This window comes from Podarcis gaigeae (genome assembly GCF_964106915.1).
Source record: "Podarcis gaigeae genome assembly, chromosome: 1".
In the NCBI taxonomy this organism is placed as follows: Eukaryota; Metazoa; Chordata; class Lepidosauria; order Squamata; family Lacertidae; genus Podarcis; species Podarcis gaigeae.
This window is the reverse complement of record NC_139678.1, coordinates 72856050-72879068: the sequence shown is the minus strand read 5'-3', so window position 1 is coordinate 72879068 and position 23019 is coordinate 72856050. Positions and strand designations below refer to the sequence as shown.

Here is a 23019-nt window from a genome sequence, read left to right as displayed (position 1 = left end):
GCTCTGGAGAAGAAGCTGTTCTTGAGACGGCTCGTTCTTGTCATCATCGTCCTGTATCTCCGTCCCGACGGCAGGAGCTCAAAGAGACAGTGACCAGGATGCGATGGATCTTTTACTATGTCCAGTGCCTTCCTATGGCACCTTGTGGCATAAATCTGCTCTAAGGTGGAGAGTGGGCAGCCAACAATGCTCTCTGCTGCCTTAACAACTCTGCACAACACCATCCTGTCCTGGGTAGTACAGCTTCCGTACCACACACATAAGCCATAAGTGAGCACGCTCTCAATGGCACAGTGATAGAAGGCAAGCAGCAGTTTCTGCGGAAGATGGTTTTTCCTTAGGATTCTTAAAAAGTACAGTCTCTGCTGCGCCTTCTTCAAAAGCCCCCTTGTGTTGACACTCCAGGACCGATCCTCTTGTAATTCAATACCCAAAAATCTGAACGTTGTTACCCTCTCCACACAGACCCCATCCATCAGAAGTGGCTGGACATTGCTCTTCTGTCTCCTGAAGTCCACCACAAGCTCCTTTGTCTTCCTTGTATTTATGAGCAAGTTGTTAGCTCTGCACCACTCTGTCAGCCGCTCCACCTCATCTCTATAGTCCGTTTCACCCTCCCTTTCAGAGATGAGCCCAATCACGGTTGTGTCATCTGCAAATTTGACAACCCTATTACTAGGGTGAGCAGCGACACAATCGTACGTGTAGAGAATATAAAGGAGCGGACTAAGTACGCATCCCTGTGGTGTTCCTGTGTTAGTCTTAAGTGTATTAGAGGTATAAGGGCCCAACCGAACCCTCTGGGTGCGGTCCGACAGAAAGGCCGATATCCACCCACAAAGTGATAACGGGAGCCCCAGATCTTCCAGTTTAGACACCAGACGTTGTGGCAGAATGGTATTAAATGCCGAGCTGAAATCTAAAAAAAGCAGTCTGGCATAACCCCCCCGCTGCTCCAAATGTGCAAGAACGGCATGGAGGGCAATCGCCACAGCGTCCTCTGTCGATCTTTTCGTTTTATAAGCAAATTGGAATGTGTCCAGTCCCTCTGGTAAACAGGCAATGACATAATTTCGTACCAGCTTTTCAAAGCACTTCATGATTATAGGTGTGAGTGCTACTGGACGAAAGTCATTCAGATCTTCCGGGATAGATTTTTTTGCTATTGGAACGATAGTAGAGGACTTTAGGCAGGATGGAACAATAGCCTGGGCTAGGGATCGATTTAAAATCCCAGTGAAAACTCCTGCTAGTTGGTCTGCACAGTCTCTCAGTACCCTTCCAGCTACCCCATCTGGCCCTGGGCCTTCCTTGGGTTGATTCCCTTCAGCACCTTCCTCATCTCTTCTTTTTCCACAGAGACTACCACATTCCTTTGTACTGATGATGACGATGGTGGTGATGGTGGCAAAGCCTTCACAGGGAGTGGTGGTGGTGGTGGTAAAGCCTCAGCAGGTGTTGCTGCAGATGTTGCTTCAAAACGGGCAAAAAAGGCATTCAGATCCTCTGCGAGGGATGCCCCTCCCTCGTCTGCCAGGGAATCCTTGAATTTATACCCTGTTAATTCTTGTACGCCTTGCCACACCTGCCTGGTGTTGTTGCTTTGTAGATGATTCTCCAGACGCTGTCTATACGCCTCCTTTGCTACACGGATACCTCTCTTTAGATCCGCCCTAGCTAAGCTGTACAACGACTTATCTCCACTTCTGAAAGCAGTATTTCTTGCCTTTAGCAACCCCTGGACCTCCCTTGTCATCCAGGGCTTCCTGTTTGGGTAGATCTTTATCCGGCGCCTCTGTGTTACATTGTCAGTGCAGAACCTGATATAGTCCAACACTTGCTCAGTATGAGTCTCTAGATCCTGTTGGGCAAATACCTCCCAGTCGGTGTCATGAAAACAGTCTTGTAGTTGTTGGGATGCTTCAGCTGGCCATATTGTAATATCCCTCTTTATAGCTGGAGTCCGTTTCCTCAATGGAATATATTCAGGAGTCAGGAGCAGGGACACATGATCAGATTGGCCTAGATGTGCCAATGGTTCGGCCTTATAGGCCTGTTTGACATTTGTATACAGCCTGTCCAGAGTCCTTTCTCCCCTGGTTGTACACTTTATGTGTTGATAGAATTTGGGTAGGGCCACTTTCAAATCTGCCTGGTTAAAATCCCCGCATACAAGAAATGCAGCCTCGGGATACTTGCCTTGTTGTCTGCTAATGACATCATGCAGAAGACCCATTGCCTCATTGGTGTTCGCATCAGGTGCAATGTATACTATAGTTATCAGTACTACTGTAAATTCTCGGGGGATATATATTGGTCTGCATTTAAGCGTCATAAATTCCACAGTTGGGGAGCAATGACTAGCTATCACAGTGTGGTTTGTGCACCAGCTATTATTTACGTATGCACACAAACCTCCCCCCCTCCTTTTACCAGAGTCCTCTGTTCTATCATGGCGGAACACTGTATAGCCTGTTAGTTCTATGGCTGAGTCAGGAATAATTGGTGTCAGCCAAGTTTCTGTAAGCAGCAGGAGACGGCATTCACTCACAGTTTTCTCAGTTACTATCCACAATCTCCACTCCTCCAGCTTATTCACCAAAGATCTCACATTCGCATAGAAAATGCTGGGAAGCGGTAAGTTATAATGTTGTGTCTTCAACCTTAATTGCCTTAATCGCCTTCCTCCTCTGCAGCCTCTCTTCTGTTTACGATCTCTCCTGTGTCTCTTTAACCCCCAGTTCTTTGAAGTCAAAAAATCTTCCTTGTAGACGCGGAGACACTCACAATTTATGCAGCACACACTCCGTAGCCGAATAGATAACATGTCCTGCCGACTATAAACAAGTCTATTTTGGCAGGACAAAAAAGCCAAATTCTGAGTTGAGGAGCAACCAGCCGCTGCATCTACACGCGTCGCCATCTTGCCAAGAGAGTAGAGTGGAGAGAGTAGATAGGGAGATTTTTTTTCTGCTTCTCTCATACTAGAACTCAAGGCCATCTAATGAAGCTGAATGTTAGAAGATTCAGGACAGACAAAATGAAGTATTTTATCACGCAGTACATAGCTAAACTATGGAATTCATCCCTACAGGATGTAGCAATGATCACCAACCTGGATGGCTTTAAAAGATGTTTAGACAAACTGATGGGGGACAAAGCTATCATGCCATCATGGCTATGTTCTACCTCTACTGTCGGGGACAGGATGCCTCCATACCAATTGCTGGGAATCAGGAGTGTGGAGACTGCTACTGTCCTCAGGTCCTGCTTCTGGGCTTCCTATAGGAAACTAGTTGGCCCCTCTGAGAAGAGGATGCTGGGCTAGATGGGCCTTTGTTCTGATCCAGCAGGGCTTTTCTTATGTCCTTAGGGAGCAAACAGCTATGGACAACTGGGTCTTGGTCATAAAGAAGATGTACTCCTGCCCCAGGCCCTTAAAGAATTGCCCTGCAGTCAGAAGAACATCACAAGTATTACTGGAGGAGGAGGACATTCTGTAATTGTTACTGGTAAGAAACTAGCATTTCTGTTTCCTGCCCATAGTATGCTTGCAAGACTTGATTTTTTAACTCTGTTGTTGATACCCATATACGACTTCATGGTTGCTTAAATTTCTCTTTCCATCTGAGATGATGAAATGCTCTTTATGTCATCAAATGGTGGATAAGGTTTTTGGATTTTTGCTGCTTTGCTGATCTTCATCATTTCTTTCGTGTGTGTGTGTGTGTGTGTGTGTGTGTGTGTAGGGTGCTGATGAGCTACTCAGTGACTCAAATAATGGTAATGAGCTAATTTAGGACAAATCTGCATGAGACTTATTTTGGAAACAGATTTTGCATGTGCTGGGGCTGCATCTGTGATGGTCTCCTAGCTGTTCAGCACGGAGCTTGTGCTGTTTAAGTTGTAAAGTGAAAGGCCCCAGTTGAAGCCTTGGAGACGTAACTGTAGCGTTCAGTGTTGTTCCCCAATGTGATTCATTTCGTCTTCGGACTGCCTAGTGTCGGGATGAGGGACCTATGCCCCTCCAGATGCTGTTGGACTCCTATAAGCTCCATTCACCATGTGAATGGATGGTGTGACTTGGAGCCTGACAACATCTGGAGCATCACAGGCTCCCCATCACTAGGCTAGTGCTTCCGTCATTTCTGGAGTACAGTTCTTTAAATGAGAAAGAGAGGACTGTGCATTGTTAGTATGAACACTCCCTCAAGTTTTCTGGACAAATAACAATTATTGGGTCTTAAAGTGCCAGTGAATATTGGGTCAAAATATGCATATGTTTTTATTTTGCATATGTTCCTGATAGTATTTGTTCATTTTGCAGACACTGGAGAACTCTTTTTATGTGGCCAAAATAAAGATGGGCAGTTGGGACTTGGTCATACTGAAGATGTGGAACATTTTACATTATGCCTTTCCCTGTCTGGTTGTCCTGTTGTACAGGTTGCCTGTGGCTGGGATTTTACCATCATACTTACAGGTAAATCTAACAACTAGGCGGAAACAAGTGTTACGTGATGTGAAAGCTCCAAGCTTTATCCGGGTCTCCATAACTGTTCAAAAGCTTTACAGTGAGCTATAAGTAAAATCACAAGGCTATAAATTGTTGACTTTTTGGAAATGGAAGACTGTGCATTCAGTCGAGTGCTGTTGTAGCATAATGGTTAAGAAAATGAGCCGTTAGCCAAGACAGTTAGCCTTGACCTTGCACTTGCCCCATGGCCTTAGTTTCATAGGGGACTGTGTAGCAAAGATTAGATCCAGTGAAGTTTGGAAGTAAATGGGTCTTAAGTTAGTAGTAGTCTTATTTCATCACCATCAATGAGGCGTAGATGTGACTTTTAATAAAAATGAACCTGTTTCTTACTAGTGGGGAAATGGACTACAGTGCCCTAGGTATCTCCTTTAGGTAAACAATAGAAATGTGAAGATTTCCAGTGCTGTTCTATCTTGCAGGAAATGGTCAGGTGTTATCTTGTGGGTCTCATTCTTTTGGACAACTCGGAGTTCCTGATGCCTCAGGAGGAAATGCTGTCCCACAGAAAATTAAGGTGAGGTGCTATCAGCACAAACTTAAATTCACCATTATGCCCAGTTGTATGATGATTCCTTCCATATGCCACTTCACTGTGGATCAGCAGCTTTTGATGTTTTCTTTGTATCATGCATGCTGGACTACACGTTCATTAATCGGTTCTGAAAATTTCAATAGCATGGCTAAAAAATATTGTTCTGTATTGTAGAGTTGTCAAAGAGAATGTACATATGTTTTTTCTTCCTTGTTCCATAGACTATACAGGACAAAGTAGTGAATGTTGCTGCTGGGCTCAGACATGCAGTAGCTGTAACTGGTGAGTTATTAATACAGTACATAGTTCCTTACTAAAAGTTGCAACCATGTAACAACATAAAAACTGTTACACTGTCTCAGATGATGGGTCTGTATCCGCAGCTTTAATTGTTATGTGATTTAGAGGAAGTTGTGAAGCAATTAAAAATACTATCCCCTGTTATTCACTGACAGGCTAATACCTCAGTCTCATATACCTTAGAAGCCTGCTTATAATCACTTGCTGTTACCCTACTGTTCCTCATCAGGGTGGGTTGATATTTCATGGTAGTTAGTAAATTAATTAGGAAGGCCTGATAGTGACATAGTTTCTGACACCATGCAAGCCCTAGTAGAGTGTCTGAGGTAGTGGTGCATATTTGGCTGTGGGTTTCCCCCCAAGAGCCAGACAGAGAGGCCTAGAGGACTACATCTGGTCCCCAGGCCTGAGGTTCCCCACCTCTGCATTAGGAGGGCCCCTTGGGTTTGCAGGTCACCTTGGTATACATAGCTTCAATAAGTGTCATAAGTGTACATGGGCTTGTCATCATCACTTAAGGAGTGATTGATAAGGCACAGTCACAGAGAGAATCTTCAACTGGCAGAGCTTTGTCATAATTACCAAATAAGTGCAAATGGCCTGTCAGCAAATTCCATGCAAGTTTCTCCTGTGGTTTATGACATTATTTCCTGGACTCTTGAGAAGCTTACAACTGTTTCACAAATTACAGAGGGGCAAACCTGAATCTGCCACCAAATCTCCAGGAAGCTGCAGCTAATTGCAGCTCCGTCTATGTGTGTAATAAACATTGGCCTTATTCATTTATTACATGAGGTATCTGCTTAATATATTAATGTACACCTTAAAAACAAGATGTGTGACGTTGTCTCAAACCTAGCGTACTGTTATTTGGGGCGTTGAGAATTTCTCCTGCTAGATTGTTTTGTTATTCTATAATTTATGTGTTAACGTTTTCCAGGTTAATATTTGCATTAGTAAAAATAGTAACACCCCCCACCCAATGTCTTTTAGCAGGGGGATAGCCTTTAACATGAATATTTCATTTTCCTTTTGCATGTACATGCTGAAAAGAAAATGGTTCAGTTTTCCAGTGGGGAGTTGGCATGGCATCTCAGGCGAAGCGGGCATGCCAAGGACAGATGGTTCCATCTTTTTGGAGGGCTAAAGAGCCTTGCAAAGTAACAGGTTTGTTATCTAAATATTTAAGGTATGGATCAAGCATGTCATGTGCAAGCAAGGGGTCCACAAATTTTGGCTTACCTTAGTAGCCAGCCATTATTTGTGGCTATACCCAATGATACTGATCACTCCACTCCTAAGTCCTCAGATGCTGCTTTGTTGTTGCTGTAATAGCATGTATCGCATTCCCTTAGCACTCTCTGATTCCATTCCCAATCGGCCCAAACACAAACCCCAGCCATATACTTGGCACATGAGACTCTGTCTTTTGCAGAACACATTACTCAGCCCAGAGAATGCCCAGCCACAGAGAGAGTCAGATGTAGTGTTTTAATGGTGAACTTTTGGATGTTGATCTTGAACTGTCTTTATTATTATTGTTGTAATGCTTCTCGCCATATAAGCTTTTATCAGTAAGCACCAGCACCTTGAATTGGTCCTGGAAACTAACTGGAACCTACTGTCGTTGACATAAAACTTGTGCAACATGATCTAAGAAGAATCCACTAGGAAACAAATTTTGAATCTTAATTTATTTGCTTTCTTTTCTGAAGAAGAGAAGTATGTTGCAATCAGTATAAGTACAGTCCCTTCCCAGTTGGATTTTTCAGAAGTTTTTCCCCGGAGGGCCTCAGTCAGAGGGAGAAGAATGGAGGGAAAAGAGAAACCGTGGGAAACAAATGGTGAATGAAGAAATAGATAGTTTGCACCCTATCCTGGCCTTCAGGTTCCTCTTTGTCAGGAACAAGATACAAAACACATATTTGTCCTTGGCTCAAGAAGAGAAAACTGGGAATATGGATTTATTCTTACAGCAGTTAAAATAAAATATGTTAACGCTGGGAATTGGTCTGACAGTTTCTCATGTACTTTGAGGTTATGTTAAGATGTTTACATCGCAAATCTCTTTTGTCAAATAACATTGTTTGAAAATTCTTGTAATCAGGCGGAGCTGGTGAAATAGATATACAGTGGTACCTCTGGTTATGAACTGAATCCCTTCCTGAGATCTGTTTGTAACTGGAAACCGTTCTTATCCTGAGGCACGCTTTCGCTAATGGTGGCTCTTGCTGCTCATACGCTTCTAGTGCGCAATTTCTGCTCGCATCTCGCGGCAAAGTTCATAACCAGGAGCAGCTACTTCCAGGTTAGCAGAGCTTGTAACCTGCAGTGTGCGTAACCAGAGGCATTCGTAACCAGAGGTACCACTGTAATAAACACACAGATGGCACTTCGAGACATTATTCCTTGTGCCCAGGAACGGGAGTTCTGGTCATTTGGCCAAGCTGGCAGTGGGAGCCAGTTGTATGCTTGGGAACAATATACCTTTTGTTGGGAATGTTTTAAGCATTACGATCCCTTCCCTGCCTCCTCGACACTGATTGCTGTTAGCAGGTTGAACTATCCACTGTCCATTGTGGCTTGCAGCTGCTGAATGCACCAGTTAAGAGCCAGTACCCAAAAAACTTGCAACCCTTTCCCCTTTCCCGTTTTGTGGAGTGCAGAATAATAAGCCAAATCAAAATGTATTTTAGGTCTGTTTACATTATTAGGCTCTGCACAGTAACAATATGTTCCTTAGCTCATCCACACCTCCCTCTCTCTCTCTCTCTCTCTCTCTCTCTCTCTCTCTCTCCTCTTGGCAGTGTTGTTCTCTCCCTGTGGCCTTGTACTCTTCTCTGATAGCCTAATTAACCACCCCATGGTTGTTGAAAGTTCTTCCATTTGTTAGTGGTCCCCCTTCTCGTTTCTTTAATATCGTAGATGCATATAGATGAGCTCTGTTCTATAAAATTAGTTGGGGAGGTAGTAACCTGACATGGCCCAAGTAGCTTCCCAAAGAGCCTGCACAAACAGCTTTCGTTAGCTTTCTTATGCATTGTGGTGTGGCATTCTGTATTGCAAAGGGCCTTTCTAAAAGGAAGTATCCCTCTCCAGCTAACAGAAAATAATGGGTTATTGTCCTAGGTCTAGAAAACATCAAAGTAAAGAGCATCACTTCTGGGTCGCATCATGTCACATCACTCACAGGTGAGTTTCTTTTGTTTGGTTGGCTCTAGCTTTGGACAAAGTGAAGTCTGTCTGTTGAACCATGAAAAATATTTTGTCTCTGAGACTAGTTCATCCCCTTTCCTGTAAGATGTGTGTCCCGGTTTTTGTTCAGATTTAATTTAGCTGCCCTCATAACATGCTTCCTGCTCCTGCCACATTTAAAACAGGCTTGTGACCCTCCTCGAACAAACAACATGTATTGCATAGAGAATTAAGTTGAAGCTCTAGTTGTATACACAGAAATATATGCTTTTTGTGCTTGTAGAGTCTGTTGCCACTTTAAAAAACTGAGTGCATTACTTTTCTTAGAATGTTTGTTCATCTGTTTCAAAGACTAGACAGAGAACAGATGTGCAACTGTAAAATGACATTTAGTCAACATTTTTGTGTCCTTTAACTTCCTTTTTTTAATATGTTCCTTTTCTTCTTTAAGATGAAGGAGAGTTATATGTTTGGGGGAGCAACAGACACAAGCAGTTAGTGAGCAAAGATGATTTTCTTTTGAAACCCCAGAAGATAGAAACCCACTATTTTGGGGGCGAAAAGGTCAGAAGAGTCTGGAATGGATGGACGCACATGGTGGCACAGACAGGTAGGACATCAACTGCTGATGCTGCATATAAAAATACTTTGTTTACCGAAAGCGATGTTTGGATAGTTTCTTAAAAAAGTGCTTTCAGGTTGAGTTGTTTGGATAGTATGGCAAAACCCTGCATCTAGAAATGTGGGAAATGTGCGATTTAGGCTTTAGGGCTGAACTGTGTTGGTTCCCCCTCCCCAAAATTGCTGAAGTTCCCAATTTGATGGTTGTTCTGCCAGTGCAAGCATTTCTGCTTGTTCTGCTTGACAGACAGGGCGATTTCCCTCTTTCCCATGCATTGTTCTGGGAGTTCTCCCGACCCTCCAGTGCAGATTTGTGGGAGGAGGGAGTGGTCTTGTTGAGCTGGCAGGAGTCCTTATGCTGGCTTCCACTAGTTCAATGGGCTAGGTGAATCCAGCTCCAATTCAGAAGTAGTACCTGGGATATGAAAGGAAGAAGATGGCAGGTGTGTTGCACGAGTTGCTGTTTGAATAGCTTTGCATCCTTCTGAGGACCAGTAACCAGTTGCCCAGGGAAACTCCCTCCCCAGCATAGTAGCCTGTTTCAGTCAAAACACCCCCACCAGCAAAAAAATACACCCCTAATTTAAATTTTTAAAAATTTAAATTGAGAGGGGGTCTTGATGAGTGCCAAGGAGGGTATATGAGGGTGCCATGGTGCCACCTCTTCGCATGTGCTCTGTGCTTGCAGGCTGCATTGTCAAAAGGACTCCAGAAGTGCGCAATCAAAGCTGAAACTTGCTGCTTATCGTTTATATTTCTCATGATGATGAGGCTGGGCTCTGTAATGCTCCCGATGTAAATTAGGTTACATAAGGATAACATAGAAGTTGTTTGACTGAAGGCAGTCCTAAATATAGCAGAAGGGTGGTGAAGAACAGGAGAGAGAATGATAGTCTTAAGCCTTATAAAAGGTGAGTCATCCTAAGTCCAGAACAAGTGTTTTCCACAAACTGGTATGGCTGATAACGAAGACAGCTTTAATTAAGGAAGTTTATTTATCTCGGTGTTCTCTCGAATAAATCCATTAATCCGTTTGTCATGTACTATCAAATCAAATTACTGTAAAATTGGGTAAAGAAATTCTTGGTACAACCAAAGACTTACAAGCTCCTTCCCCAGAAGGGTTATTTTTTAAAACACACACACACACACACACACACACACACACACACACACAGACACACACACACACACACACACACACACACACAGAGAGAGAGAGAGAGAGAGAGAGAGAGAGAGAGAGACTCTCTATCTTACATTGTTGCCTCCTGTAAAAATCCAATGGGAGCTATAAAGAGTCTCAGAGGAACGATGCACCATTATGCCTCTGGGGAAACAGCACAATAAAAATCTTTTATTATTTATTTTAAATATTTTTATCCTGCTATTCAGCTGAAAAAGACTCTCAGAGTGGCATACAACGATCAACAACAAAAACAGTTTTCTTATTTGTACCCTGCCTATCTGACTGGGTTGCCCCAGCTGCTCTGGGTGGCTCCCAGCATATACAGAAGCCCCATGGGCTTCCAGTCTAAAATGTATTTAGAAAAGGAAAATGGATGGGGAGGAGGAAGAAAGTATACTCAGGCATTACCTCTTATTAGTTGGGAAGGGCTGAAGCAAGCTCTCTGCAGCTGCTCCTCCTCCAGCTCCTTCAGGCCAGGTTGGGCTCCAAAATTGCTCCGGCCTCCATGTCAGGGAAGAAGGGGTAAGGGGAAGATTGACATCAGGAGGAAGAATGGGGAGGAGGATGATCTACATTGGTATTTGCTGCCCTGGTGAGCCCAGCCCCTGAGGCAGTCACCTCTCCTTGCCTCATGGGTGGGCTGGTCCTGAATAAAGATCTGTTGGAAATCAAGCCTTTATCAGGAGAAACTGACAACTCTCCCAGGCACCCGGCATGATTCCCTGTTGACCTCCCTGGCTACATTCCCCAGCAAGATCCAGGCGAGGTCTCGATAGGCGATTCTTCTCAAACGTGGGAAGAACACCCCCCCTCTTTCCTGCCCCCCCTGGCAGGGGAAAGAGATAGACAGAAACGTATTTACATGCCTTTATTTCTGTCTTTGCAGCATTACAAAAATTACTTCCTGCACTTCCTGGACAGGAACAAACGGAAGAGCTCATATGACAATCTGAGCTAATTCCGGTGCTTCGCACTGTGAACTGACTGTCCCTCTGTTTCCCATGTACAGTCCCAACATTCCCATCATGTTTACTTTTCAAGCTAGCAGTTTGCAGCTGCATTGCTTTTATATCGTAACAAGATCTACACCACATCTGCTGCCCCTGTGGATCCTGCTGCCTGAGACAGCTGCTTTACCTTTACTTTTAGGTGGGCTGGCCCTGGTTGGTATATTGGCCTTTTGTACTAAAAACAGCAAGACAATACCATCTGTATACTTGCTTGAGAGTAACCCCACCAAACCTAGTGGGCCTTACTTCTGTGTAGGGTTGAGAATTTTCCTCTGAGGTAGTCATGGTGAAAATTGAGAAAGGAGGATCTTTCTTCCCCTTAATTGTTCATCTAGAACGTATTTGTCTTTGCCCAACACCAGCATGAGGCCTCCAACAGATTACTAGCTTTGGGGCTGAAGGAATTTGGTCCTTAACAGAAAAAAAGTTGCTCACACCTGCTATAGACTGAAATTAAACTACTTGGTGTAAATCACCAGCATTCTTTTTGGAAATTAGCACTGTATTTTTCCTTTCTTCCCTACAGCTTATTTTCTCAATGTTAAATTGTAGTGTTCAAGTCCTTGAGGGACAATGTGGTGCAGTGGGTACATTACTGGGGTTTGTACATGGCAGATCTAGGTTCAAATTGCTGCTAGTCTGTCATTAAGTGATATTGGCAGAGGTATGGTCTCTTCTCAGGAAGGCTTTCTTTATATCTCTTTCAACACCTTTTCAATGCGAGGGAAAGTCTTAAAAAAACCAAATTCCTGGCATTTACCATCCGAGGAACTTTACTATATGTTTGTGTCATTGCCACTTTGACTATGCTCTTTTTAAAGAACTGTTTGACACTTTATTATTGTATTTTTAGGATTCTGTAGTCCTCCTCAGGTGCAGTAAAGGTCAAACCATGTTGGAAGTGTGGGGTCATACATACAAGCTCACCGCCTCTACCTCTGCATGTGCTGCGTTTAGTAGCAAGGTCTGAAGGAGGCTTGCAAGCATGTTCACTTGAGCAAATCGGGGATACCGATTGCCCAGGGTTCCTGATCCTGGCAGGGCTTGTAAGAGTGCTCAAGCGAACAGACTTCCAAACTCCCCTCCACCACATTACTGCTGAATGCAGCAAGGTTCGGCCTCAAGGGAAGGGGGCTAGTGCCATGCCGACACAGTTTGACTTGCATAATGCCTGAAAAGGGCTTGTGCTTTTCTTTATAAACTACCCTAGTAATTTGCATTGAAAGGTACTGGGTACCTAAGCCTACCTTCTAAGGCAGTTTGCCGACCCCTCCACCCCATCTCCCAAAGGGAAAAGAACATGTCTGTGGTAGTGATCTTGATAGTGTTTCATTAGGTCCTACTGACTTTCCTTAGACAATGGGATGATGTGAGAGATGGAAATTAGTGACTAAGATGGAAAAAGATAAGCCGTCAAACACTTTCCCTTCAGAGAATTGCGCCACAATAGATAGCACAGGTTGTGTGAGCAAGCTGGGGAGAGCTGGAGAGTTCTGGAAATGAAATGGCAGTGACCACTCCCTATTGTATTAAGGAGAGAGCTCCATAAACCTTTAGTAAAACCTTCCTGGAACCGCTGTATAATTTTATTATTATTATTTGTTAACGATTTCTTAGTTTACCAAAATATGTGCATTGTCTCTTTTTTTTGAATTGTGCTTTCTACAGATCAATTTCATTTGTTGTGAGACATTAGTGTTGCATGCAGTATTAGGTTGGGAGGAAAAGAGGTGGACATGGTGAGGGCGGTGGGGTTGGGTGGTTATGCTTCTATTCTTCTACGTGTGGGGTTTTGTGTCAGTGTCACTTGTACGGATTCTCTTACTATTCGCTTGTTATATTTCATTGGTGGTGAGAGAGGGTAGGGGTGGCCTTGGGTGTGGTTATCGGAGTACGGGTGGCACTGTGGTCTAAACCACAGAGCCTGGGCAGGGGTCAGCAAACTTTTTCAGGAGGGGGGCTGGTCCATTGTCCCTCAGACCTTGTGGGGGGCCAGACCCACCACCTCCTGAAAGCACCCCCTTCCCAAAAGGTCCCCGCCAGCCAATGCCACTCACGCCACAGCCGCTGCAGCCGCCTCCTCTTCGGCAGCGTCGGCGTCCTCCATCTTGGCGGGGTGCATAGTCCATGCCGCTGGCCTGGGCGGCGAAGGCAGCCTCCGTGCCGCTGCTGCTTCCTTCCCACTTGCCTGCTTCCTCCCGCTTTGCCGCCTCAGTGGGAAGGAAGGGGTGGCACCCAGAGTCACCTGCGGCTTTTGATTGGCTGCAGGAGCTTTCTGCAGCCAATCAGAAGCTGTGCCACATCACAGAAGTCAGTCTCCGCGCGGTGATGCCTCCGCGCCGCGCCTGTTTAGCGTGGGGACTGACTGAGCGGGTGGCAGGGTCTGCAAGGTTTGCAGGCCGGATTAACGAGCCCGGTGGGTCATATCCGGCCCGCGGGCCTTAGTTTGCCAACCTCTGGCCTAGGGGCTTGCTGATTAGAAGGTCGGCGGTTTGAATCCCCGTGACGGGGTGAGCTCCTGTTGCTCAGTCCCTGCTTTTGCCAACCTAGAAGTTTGAAAGCACATCAAAGTGCAAGTAGATAAATAGGTACTGCTCTGGCGGGAAGGTAAACAGCATTTTCGTGCGCTACTCTGGTTCGCCAGAAGCGGCTTAGTCATGCTGGCCACATGACCTGGAAGCTGTCTGTGGAAAAACGCCGGCTCCCTCGGCCAGTAAAGCAAGATGAGCGCCACAACCCCAGAGTCGCCTGCAACTGGACCTAATGGTCAGGGGTCCCTTTACCCTTTACCGTTAGGGTGTGGTTGGTTGTCTTTGATTGGCGTAGTGAGATTTGTTTATGTGTGTGAGTGTGGGGTGGGTGGGTGGATTTTTGCATCAGGTTAGCCAGATTTATTCGTATGCTGCCGGCAGATTCTTGTTGTTTTGTTGGGTTATGTATGTTATAAAGGGGAACCATACCGGGATGAAGGCATCTTCTATTGGTCCCCATATCAGTTTCAGTTGATTGGTTAGTTTTTGTAGTAAGGCTATTTCCCATACTATTTGATAGCATTGGTCCATGCTTACTCCTGACAGGTCTCTCCAGTGTCTGGCTATAATGTTTCTGGCTGCTGAGAGTAGGTGGGTTATGGGCTCTTTATAATGTGAGTGGGCATTATGATCTTGGAAGATGTTCAGTAGGTCCAGTTCTGGGCGGAACCGCTGTATAATGGACATTACCTGACACACTGGGAAACGAGCTGTACAAAAGCCTTGTGAGCATCCATTAAGTATGATTCATCCGAAGAGCAGTAAAAGATGGCACAATGTTCTTCCTGCTATATTAACAACCTCATCCTTGGCTAGGCTCTTAGGAATATTAATGATTTCTTATACTGGATTTTAATATATTCTCTCTCTTGTTTTCCATCCCCTCTAGTGTACCCTTGGAATACCCTGTCAAAATCAGAATATTAAAGGGGCATGGAGATTCACCTACTTTTCCCATAAGTCACTAATTCTTGCCATAAAAAGAGACAGTAGAACAGGGGTTTAGTTGGGAGCTATGTAGATGTTCCTTTTTAAGTGAGTCATGTCTCACATGATACTGTGAGAATCACAAATGCAAATGAGCCATTATCTATTTGTTCATTGTTTGGAATCCAATAGAAACCAATGTTGCTAATCAGATGAAAAATGCCCCCTATATTTAATAATGTTTTATGCATTTACAGATATAGTTAAACCTTGGAATTTGTATATAATCTAGGGTGACTATCCCCAAATTGTTAAAATGTAGAGGGCTCTGTGTTGAAAAACATGTTCTCCTGTCTTCATTTTAATTGAGGACAGGGTCACTCCGTGATTCTAAACACACTTAATTGAGAAATGAACTCAGTGATATTAACAAATATCAAATATCCAAACAAATGTGCTGAAAAACAAAATATTGGGACTACCTCAGATGTAGTTAGTGCTCTTAGGACATCTGTCTAGGGCAAAGTCTTCCAACTGTGTGGTGGAGAACATAAGAACCGAGTGTTTAGAATATGGAGTTGGTTTATAGAATCATAGATTCATAGAGCTGTAGAGTTGGAAGTGATCCCAAGGGTCTTCTAGTCCAACCCAGTGCAATGCATACATACACATACATAGATATACACTGTCCTTAGCTACTGGCATCCCCATACAGTAGTGAGTTTCCAGCCCCCAGATGTATTATCTGTTACCACATAGCCATATGAATAAGCACTAGGGTTGCCAGTTAACTGAGGGGAAAGACCCAGACTGGGCAAAGTTGTTAAGCTGGTGTTTTTTTTTTTTAGTTTTGCATAAAAAAATTATGTTTTGCTGATTTCTACCTGGACATTGCTACCAACTATGGTATTACAGATATGTTTGAGACGTATGGCAACCATTGCTATTTCCCATGTCTTTTTGTGGGCTTTTCAGAGGCATATGGTTGGCTGTTGTTGGAAACAGGATTCTGACCTAAGCCAGCAGGATTTTTATTATGTTCTTTATTTGAAGGGCAGCCAGACCTAATCAGAATCATTAGGAAGTTACTGCACAATGGCTTTGATTCATGCAACGACTCTAACTAGATAAGCCTTGCTAAATTTGTGCCTTCCATGCTGACTGGGACTGATGGAATCTGTAGTCCACAATATCAGGACACAGGGTTGGCAAAGGACGTCACAGTTTCCCACCCCTCTGATACAAGCCGAAATCTCATAAGATTGTATTCTTTATTTTGTCCATTCTTATTTTACTTAATTTCTTTATAGGCCACATTAATCCCGCCAGTAACCCTGTAAAGCTCAGAGGTGGGGAACATTTAGGGTCACCAGATGTCACCATACTACAACTTCCATCGTCCCTGACTATTGACCACTTTGACCTGGGCTGATGGGAGTTGGCATCTGATAATATTTGAAGGCCCATAAGTTCCCAAGCCCTGCTATAAACAAGTTGCTTTTATGGCACATTTTCCCACAGCTGGTGCACAAAGAGAAAATGCCTTACCCATTGACACCCTGTAATTTCCCACTTCTGAGTGGTAATTTAAATCCTGGTCTCTCAGATTCAAGTGCAGAACTCTAAACAGGAGGCCAGACGGCCAAGATGCCTCATCCCCACCCTTCATGTTTATATATCTCTTTGAAACAGAATGTGAAAATGATTGTGGTGTGTGTGTGTGTGTGTGTGTGTGTGTATGTATGTGTATGTATATATATATATATAGAGAGAGAGAGAGAGAGAGATATGTGTGTGTGATATTATGCTTTATAGAATTGTACATTCATTTCTTTTGTGGATTTGAACTTGTTCTGCCTTGGCCAATGCTTTCTTGCTCACACAACTGAGCCACACCAGGTAGTGATCTATGGGTTTTCCACTTCTCATTCTGTCTCAAACACAGTGGCTGAGAGGTACTATTTCAGTAGAGACTGAGGCAGCTATGAGAACAAAGGCTTCTGCAGAGATATAAGTTGAAAAATGATATTTTTCAGCTTGGTTTTCTAGATAATGCTTAATAGATTGTCCAAAGAAATTCACTGAGGAGATTGAAATTTTCTGTTTATGACAATCACTGCAGACCCAATGGGCCTTGTCAAACCTAGTTACGCTGAATCAGGAATTTATAGTATATTATTCATTTTGATTGTCATTTGGCTCCCTCAGGGAAAAACCCACAAATTAAATTGTAAATGTTACATCGTATTACATCACATTAAACCTTGGTGCATACTTGAAGTGCCATGAGATTGACAAATTAAAATTATGGCAGTGAAAAACTTTAGCAGTAGGAAAGTACCGACTTTAAACAGCCTGGAGGAAAAGCTTCTTTGCTTGCTTCAAAATATGTATAATATTCCTGTTCTCCATCAAATGAGCAACAAGATGGCATGGTCTGATATGGTCTGATGTGTGTTTTAGGCAAGGCAGAGGTGAGATATCAAACTTGAGTGTCGTGGTTCACAGCTTACCCACTACACTATTCTTCTTCTTCTTCTACAGTAAAAGCTTTCCTTAATAATAATAAATAGCACCCCTAACATGCTTGGTGTTTTATAAAGTAGCACCAAAGACAAGCCATGTCCTATGGAACTTGCGATCTAAAATTCAACACAGGGTAGGTCTCAAGGCAGGGAGGCGGGTGGCGCTGTGGGTTAAACCACAGAGCCTAGGACTTGCCGATCAGAAGGTCAGCAGTTTGAATCCCCGCGACGGGGTGAGCTCCTGTTGCTCGGTCGCTGCTCCTGCCAACCTAGCAGTTCGAAAGCACGTCAAAGTGCAAGTAGATAAATAGGTACCACTCCGGCAGGAAGGTAAACGACATTTCTGTGTGCTGGTCTGGTTCGCCAGAAGCGGCTTAGTCATGCTGGCACATGACCTGGAAGCTGTACTCCGGCTCCCTCGGCCAGTAAAGCGAGATGAGTGCCGCAACCCCAGAGTCGGCCACGACTGGGCCTAATGGTCAGGGGTCCCTTTACCTTAGGTCTCAAGGCAAGTGTCAAGGAAGACTTAGACAGTTATCTGATTAGGAAGTTAGGCAATAATCTTACATATTTTTCTCTCCCTATGACAAGAACAGCAAAAGGGAACCTCTCACCACCCAGATACAGCCAAGCCCAGTGCCATCTGGTGCCTAAACTGTGTATTGTCGCAATCCGTGTGTTGATGTGAAAATAGAAGGAGGAAAATTGTGTGTTCAGTTCAATCACATACAAACCTTTCTGGCACATCTCTTATCTGTATATTTTATTCTATTTTAGTTGTACCAGTAGATAAAAATTGGAATGGCTATGGAAACACTGAACAAATCATTGACAGGTAGGAAGAGGCCCAACTGAATCACAGAACTCTAGGGCATGATGAACTCTTTGCCATCCTTTGGAGACATTCAGCTGCACACAGACATGAACATCGACATCTGATGAAAGGAGAAGAACCAGGGCTAAGGATTACAGGGAGAAGAGCTTGTTGGGAAAGCATTGAGGACAGGAATGAATTCACAGAATCATAGAGTTGGAAGAGACCACAAGGGCCATCGAGTCCAACCCTCTGCCAAGCAGGAAACACCATCAGAGCACTCCTGACATATGGTTGTCAAGCCTCTGCTTAAAGACTTAAATTGCTTAAATTGAAGATGGAAACTTCAGAGTGTAAGGAGGGGGCTTCTCTTGACTTTCTGGTCCTTAGGGAGCAATAGGGGATTGCTAACTACATAACTTCTTTAGATAAAGCAGTGCTGGTAAATGGTCTAATTGCTTGTTGGAATTTGGCCAAGTTTGGAACAAAGAAAATCTGGTTTGTGGTGCTGCAACTACCCTCTAGAGGGCAACATTGATGTCTACATATTTTTATTTCCCCACCACCTTACTTACTGTTGGCAGCTTAGAGCATACAATAGATCTGTCTTGATCTGTGGTATTTGGACAGTGGTGGATTGCAAAGGCAAGCAGTGCTTGGCTTTTCTCTTGCAATAGCTGAGATTTTAAGTGATGGTAAATTCTTGCAGTGCTGCTTTAAAAACTAGCTCTAGGGGATGGCAAAAGTCACAGAACAATTAATCTAAGTGTTTTAATATGATTTGTAAAAACTGTCCACAAATTAAATTAGTAAGTGGGTCTGATAAACTTCATCAATTTTAAATTTTATGAAACTTGCTTATTAACCTTAATGTCTTTTTAAATATATTGAAGAATGCTTGAGATAACCTACAATTTAATAAACAAATGCTACCACTTATTCATGTGCTCAAATACACAGAAAGGGATAGAGTGTGGCTGTTGGCTCCACCTGTGCATGTGCCCAGTGTAATGTCTTAAGTAGTTGTGTGTGTATGAATTGTGTGTATTAATCTGTCCATACAATTAAGCTGAGATCATGTGGGCAGAGCATAGGCAAATTCTCTCATATGCTATTCTGAATTTGTTTAGGGCAGAAGCCTGTGGCCACAATCCTATACCCCTTCACCTGCATGTTGAGACAAACATCTGAACAGTGTAAAATTAACTATACTGTAGGTACTGTAGCACACTATAAAATAAACCTTTGGTCACCCTGTGATGCATTTCCAAATACAGTAATGGCTAATGTTTTGGCATCCTTGCCTTCTGAAAGAGATGAGCAGGTTCATCATTTCCTTGTCCTTTATATGGTTTTTTATTATTAATATGAGAAACCAATGTCTTTCTTGAACCTTCAGAGCAACAGTTAAACTTGCAAGGATAATGAGGAGCTACATTTGTTTTTAATTGCATAACTATAATTAGACTGCTATCTGCATTTAGATATTGCTATTAAAAGTTGAAAAGTGAGAGGCGCACCATAGCTTGAATTTTAAACAAACTCAAGCCTTGGTTGGCGGTGATAAATAACAAGTGTTCTTTGATTTGGCAGCCTGTCTTGCAACTGAACTGTCCACATGGTCAAATAGCTGCAAGAGCTCCTGGTGCAGGCTCTCGCCTCTTTCTGTAGTGAAGGAAGCAGGGGGAATTAGGAGAAGGGAGTTCACTATTTTGAGACTTGCTCATAAGCTTTTCTGAGGAAAGTCCTTGTGTGAGGGCTGAGGTAGAAGGAGCAACAGCCAGTCTGCCTCAGTGCACGGGTTTCAGGGCCAGCCCCAGTGCTTTTCTTCTGGGTAGGGGTACGCATACCCCTAATGATTTTGTGAATCTAAGTTTGGCCTCATTGAGGGGCACTATTTCAATATGAGTAGGTAAATGAGAGTACCCCTAAACATTTTTTAAGGAAAAAAGCAGTGGCCAGCCCTATCATTAGACAGAGTGAAGCAGGCACCTTTGGCGGAATATGCTGGGGGACAGGAAGTGGACAGAACTCTGTGTGCCATTCAACTCACCTCGCATCCTCTAAGATAGCTTCTGCCCACAGGTGCAATGGAGGATACTGAACTCAGTTTCTAGTCTGGACAGCTTCTGTGTTTGGAATGGGAAAGGCACCATCTTTTCCTTTGCCCACAGGCAGCAAAAATTTTTAGGAGAGAATATTTATTTGATATTTATGTGCAGTTTTTTCATACAAGCATTCTCAAAGTAGCTTACACAGAAGCAGATTAAACTAATTTAAAGAATCATAAAAAAACACGACAGCTTAAAAAAAACCTAAATAAAGGCATGAAGAGCAGCATAAGGCAACAATTTAAGAACTTAACTTGCCTGAGCTTGAGGGAATAAAAATGCTTTTTCCTGTCTCTGAAAGGAAGACAAGTGCAGTAAAGAAATGGACCACCTAGGGCATGTTTGGCATGAAAGTCTGAAAGGGGTGTTTGCTTAGATGTACTTACAAGCTTCCTTATTGAAGAGAGCTTCAGAATGGGTATTATATGTCCTCCTAGGTGGAGTTTCCAGATCACTTTTATTTATTATTATTATTTTTTAAATTTATATTCTACCTTTCTTTTGTTGTGTAACCCAAGATGATAAACATATGGTTTCCGGGCACTCACCTCCATTCAGACACTGACCTAAGCCAGGCATGCTTAGCTTCAGCAAGATGGTAGCCTCATGTGCCTTCAGCCCATGGGACTTTCATTGTCAGGCCCCTGTTGCCACCAAGGCATGAATGACAGTAGCAGGCATCTCTTTTCCAGTAGGGGGTGCAACTAAAGTTGGTAAAATGCTACTACAGGACTATTGTTACCTGATCATTTAGGAGAATTGCTGGATGGACAAATATTTTCAGACTATGAACCTGCAACTCAACAAGGAGTAGGAGCCCACCTGGGTAGAACTAATATTTTATGACCAACTGGTCCACTGAGTCTTTCTCCCCAGCATGGCAAATCATCAGCTCCCTCTTGCCTGGGTTACCTTTTATCTATCCAGCTCATTACTAATCTCATGTGACTGTACAGAAAAGCCTCTACCACTACCTTGAGATAGACTGGAACTTGTAGGGAAAATGTAAGGAGAGGGGAATTTGAACTGGGGAAGTAGGAAAAAAAGCTGAGTGTTAATTAACCCTTGAAGTCAGAAGAAGTTGGAGTGCATTTTTTAAAAAATAAAAAGCCTAGTTTCTTGTTATTTTTCTTACATTGCTGAGTTGCTGCTGTTTTCACAGTGATTAAGTTTTGTCTGGAGGACTAATGCTGAACAACTGCGTGTGTTCTATTCAGAAACAGGGAAAGTCTTTACATGGGGTAGAGGGGACTATGGTCAACTTGGATGGAGCGGGATGCTGAATGAAGGAGAGAGCGAGGATGGAAAGAAATCGACTGAACACTGTTTGAAAAAGCAAATCAGTGCACCTGTTGCAGTGCCCAGCCTCACTGGAGCATCTGAGGTAAGGAGAAACCATGAATTTTGTTAAGGTCAGACCTCTAATTATTTGTTTGTCTTGTGTTACTAATTTACCTTTTGAGCAAGGGCTATCTGTAGCCCTCAGACATTATACACTGGGAAAGAACATCCAAGCTGTGGTGGTAACAACAGATGACTGCCATCTTGTACCTCTGTGGTGGTATCTATTGAAGCAGTCTCTGAGAAGATGGGACTCTGTTACATGGAAAATAGAAGTCCAGTTTTATGGTAGCAGCAATATAGAGAGAGGCAAACTTCCCAGATAAATTTGTGCATCTAAAAGTATATATTGGGTGGAATTCAAAATGGCGCCAAGGAGATTGTTCATCAGTGCAAGCATTTCTGTTTGTGAGATGGAACAATTGCCCCTCTTCTCCCCATGTATTTTCTTCTGGGGGTTTGGGAAAGACTTAGGGAATGGGGTGGGGGAAAGCCCTGCTGCATTAACAGGAGTCCTTGTGGTGGCTTCTGCTAGAGTAATAGGTTAGTTGAATCCAGACGATGAAGATGATGATGATGATGATGGTTCCTTCTCTGTTCTTCCCCATGAGATCCCAGCATGGATTGCAATAATTTAAAAAACACAGTACTAAAATCAGTTAAATTGCAGTCAGGAGACTAGGGTGGGCTCTAAAATTTATATCTTGGTCATCAAAAGCCAGGGCAAGGTGGTGTGTTTTCAGCATACCATGGAAACTATATTATGAAGGTGTCAGATGCACCTGATAGGAATTTCACTGTTTAGGGGTTGCCACTCCCTCTCCACTCCAAATCTGAGCTTGGTGAAATTACCAGAGGGCCTCCTCTGCCTATTTCAACATGCCAGACAGTCCGTAGGAAGGGAGTTGGTCTTTCAGATATATTACTTTTAAGAGCGATCCTAAGTGTTGAGTTTTGTTTGACATAATCTGGATATATCTGGCTATGTTTTCCCCCCACCCCTACTTAGTAACAGCATATTATATTTTAGTGCATCTGTGGTTCAGTTTTTCCATGTACATGTTCTTATGTACCATCTTTTGTGGAGCTGAGAGTTTCAAAGGACTATGGACCTATGTTGTTGTTGTTTAGTCGTATCCAACTCTTCGTGACCCCATGGACCAGAGCACGCCAAGCACTCCTGTCTTCCACTGCCTCCTGCAGTTTGGTCAAACTCATGTTCATAGCTTCGAGAACACTGTCCAACCACCTCATCCTCTGTCGTCCCCTTCTCCTTGTGCCCTCCATCTTTCCCAGCATCAGGGTCTTTTCTAGTGAGTCTTCTCGTCTCATGAGGTGGCCAATGTAATGGACTTATACCTAAATGAAAAAAGAAGTTGGCTA

The 23019-nt window shown here is 43.5% G+C and overlaps 1 protein-coding gene and 1 long non-coding RNA gene across 6 annotated transcripts in view; one reads left to right on the top strand and one right to left on the bottom strand.

Moving 5' to 3' along the window:
* Positions 1 to 23019, top strand: part of SERGEF (secretion regulating guanine nucleotide exchange factor) — a 122501-nt gene that overhangs the window by 3221 nt on the left and 96261 nt on the right. For all 5 annotated transcript variants that reach the window (XM_083714665.1, XM_083714667.1, XM_083714666.1 and 2 more), the window contains exons 2-9: positions 3374 to 3512; positions 4328 to 4483; positions 4960 to 5054; positions 5294 to 5354; positions 6426 to 6539; positions 8502 to 8564; positions 9019 to 9177; positions 21513 to 21679. In XM_083714665.1, the coding sequence (XP_083570791.1) occupies positions 3374 to 3512; positions 4328 to 4483; positions 4960 to 5054; positions 5294 to 5354; positions 6426 to 6539; positions 8502 to 8564; positions 9019 to 9177; positions 21513 to 21679 (954 nt within the window). The remainder of the gene's footprint in view (positions 1 to 3373; positions 3513 to 4327; positions 4484 to 4959; positions 5055 to 5293; positions 5355 to 6425; positions 6540 to 8501; positions 8565 to 9018; positions 9178 to 21512; positions 21680 to 23019) is intronic.
* Positions 9192 to 11776, bottom strand: LOC310834132. The gene is made up of 3 exons (XR_014559102.1): positions 11634 to 11776; positions 10449 to 10518; positions 9192 to 9603 (listed from the first exon to the last, which is right to left on the bottom strand). It is a non-coding gene; the product is annotated as an uncharacterized lncRNA (long non-coding RNA).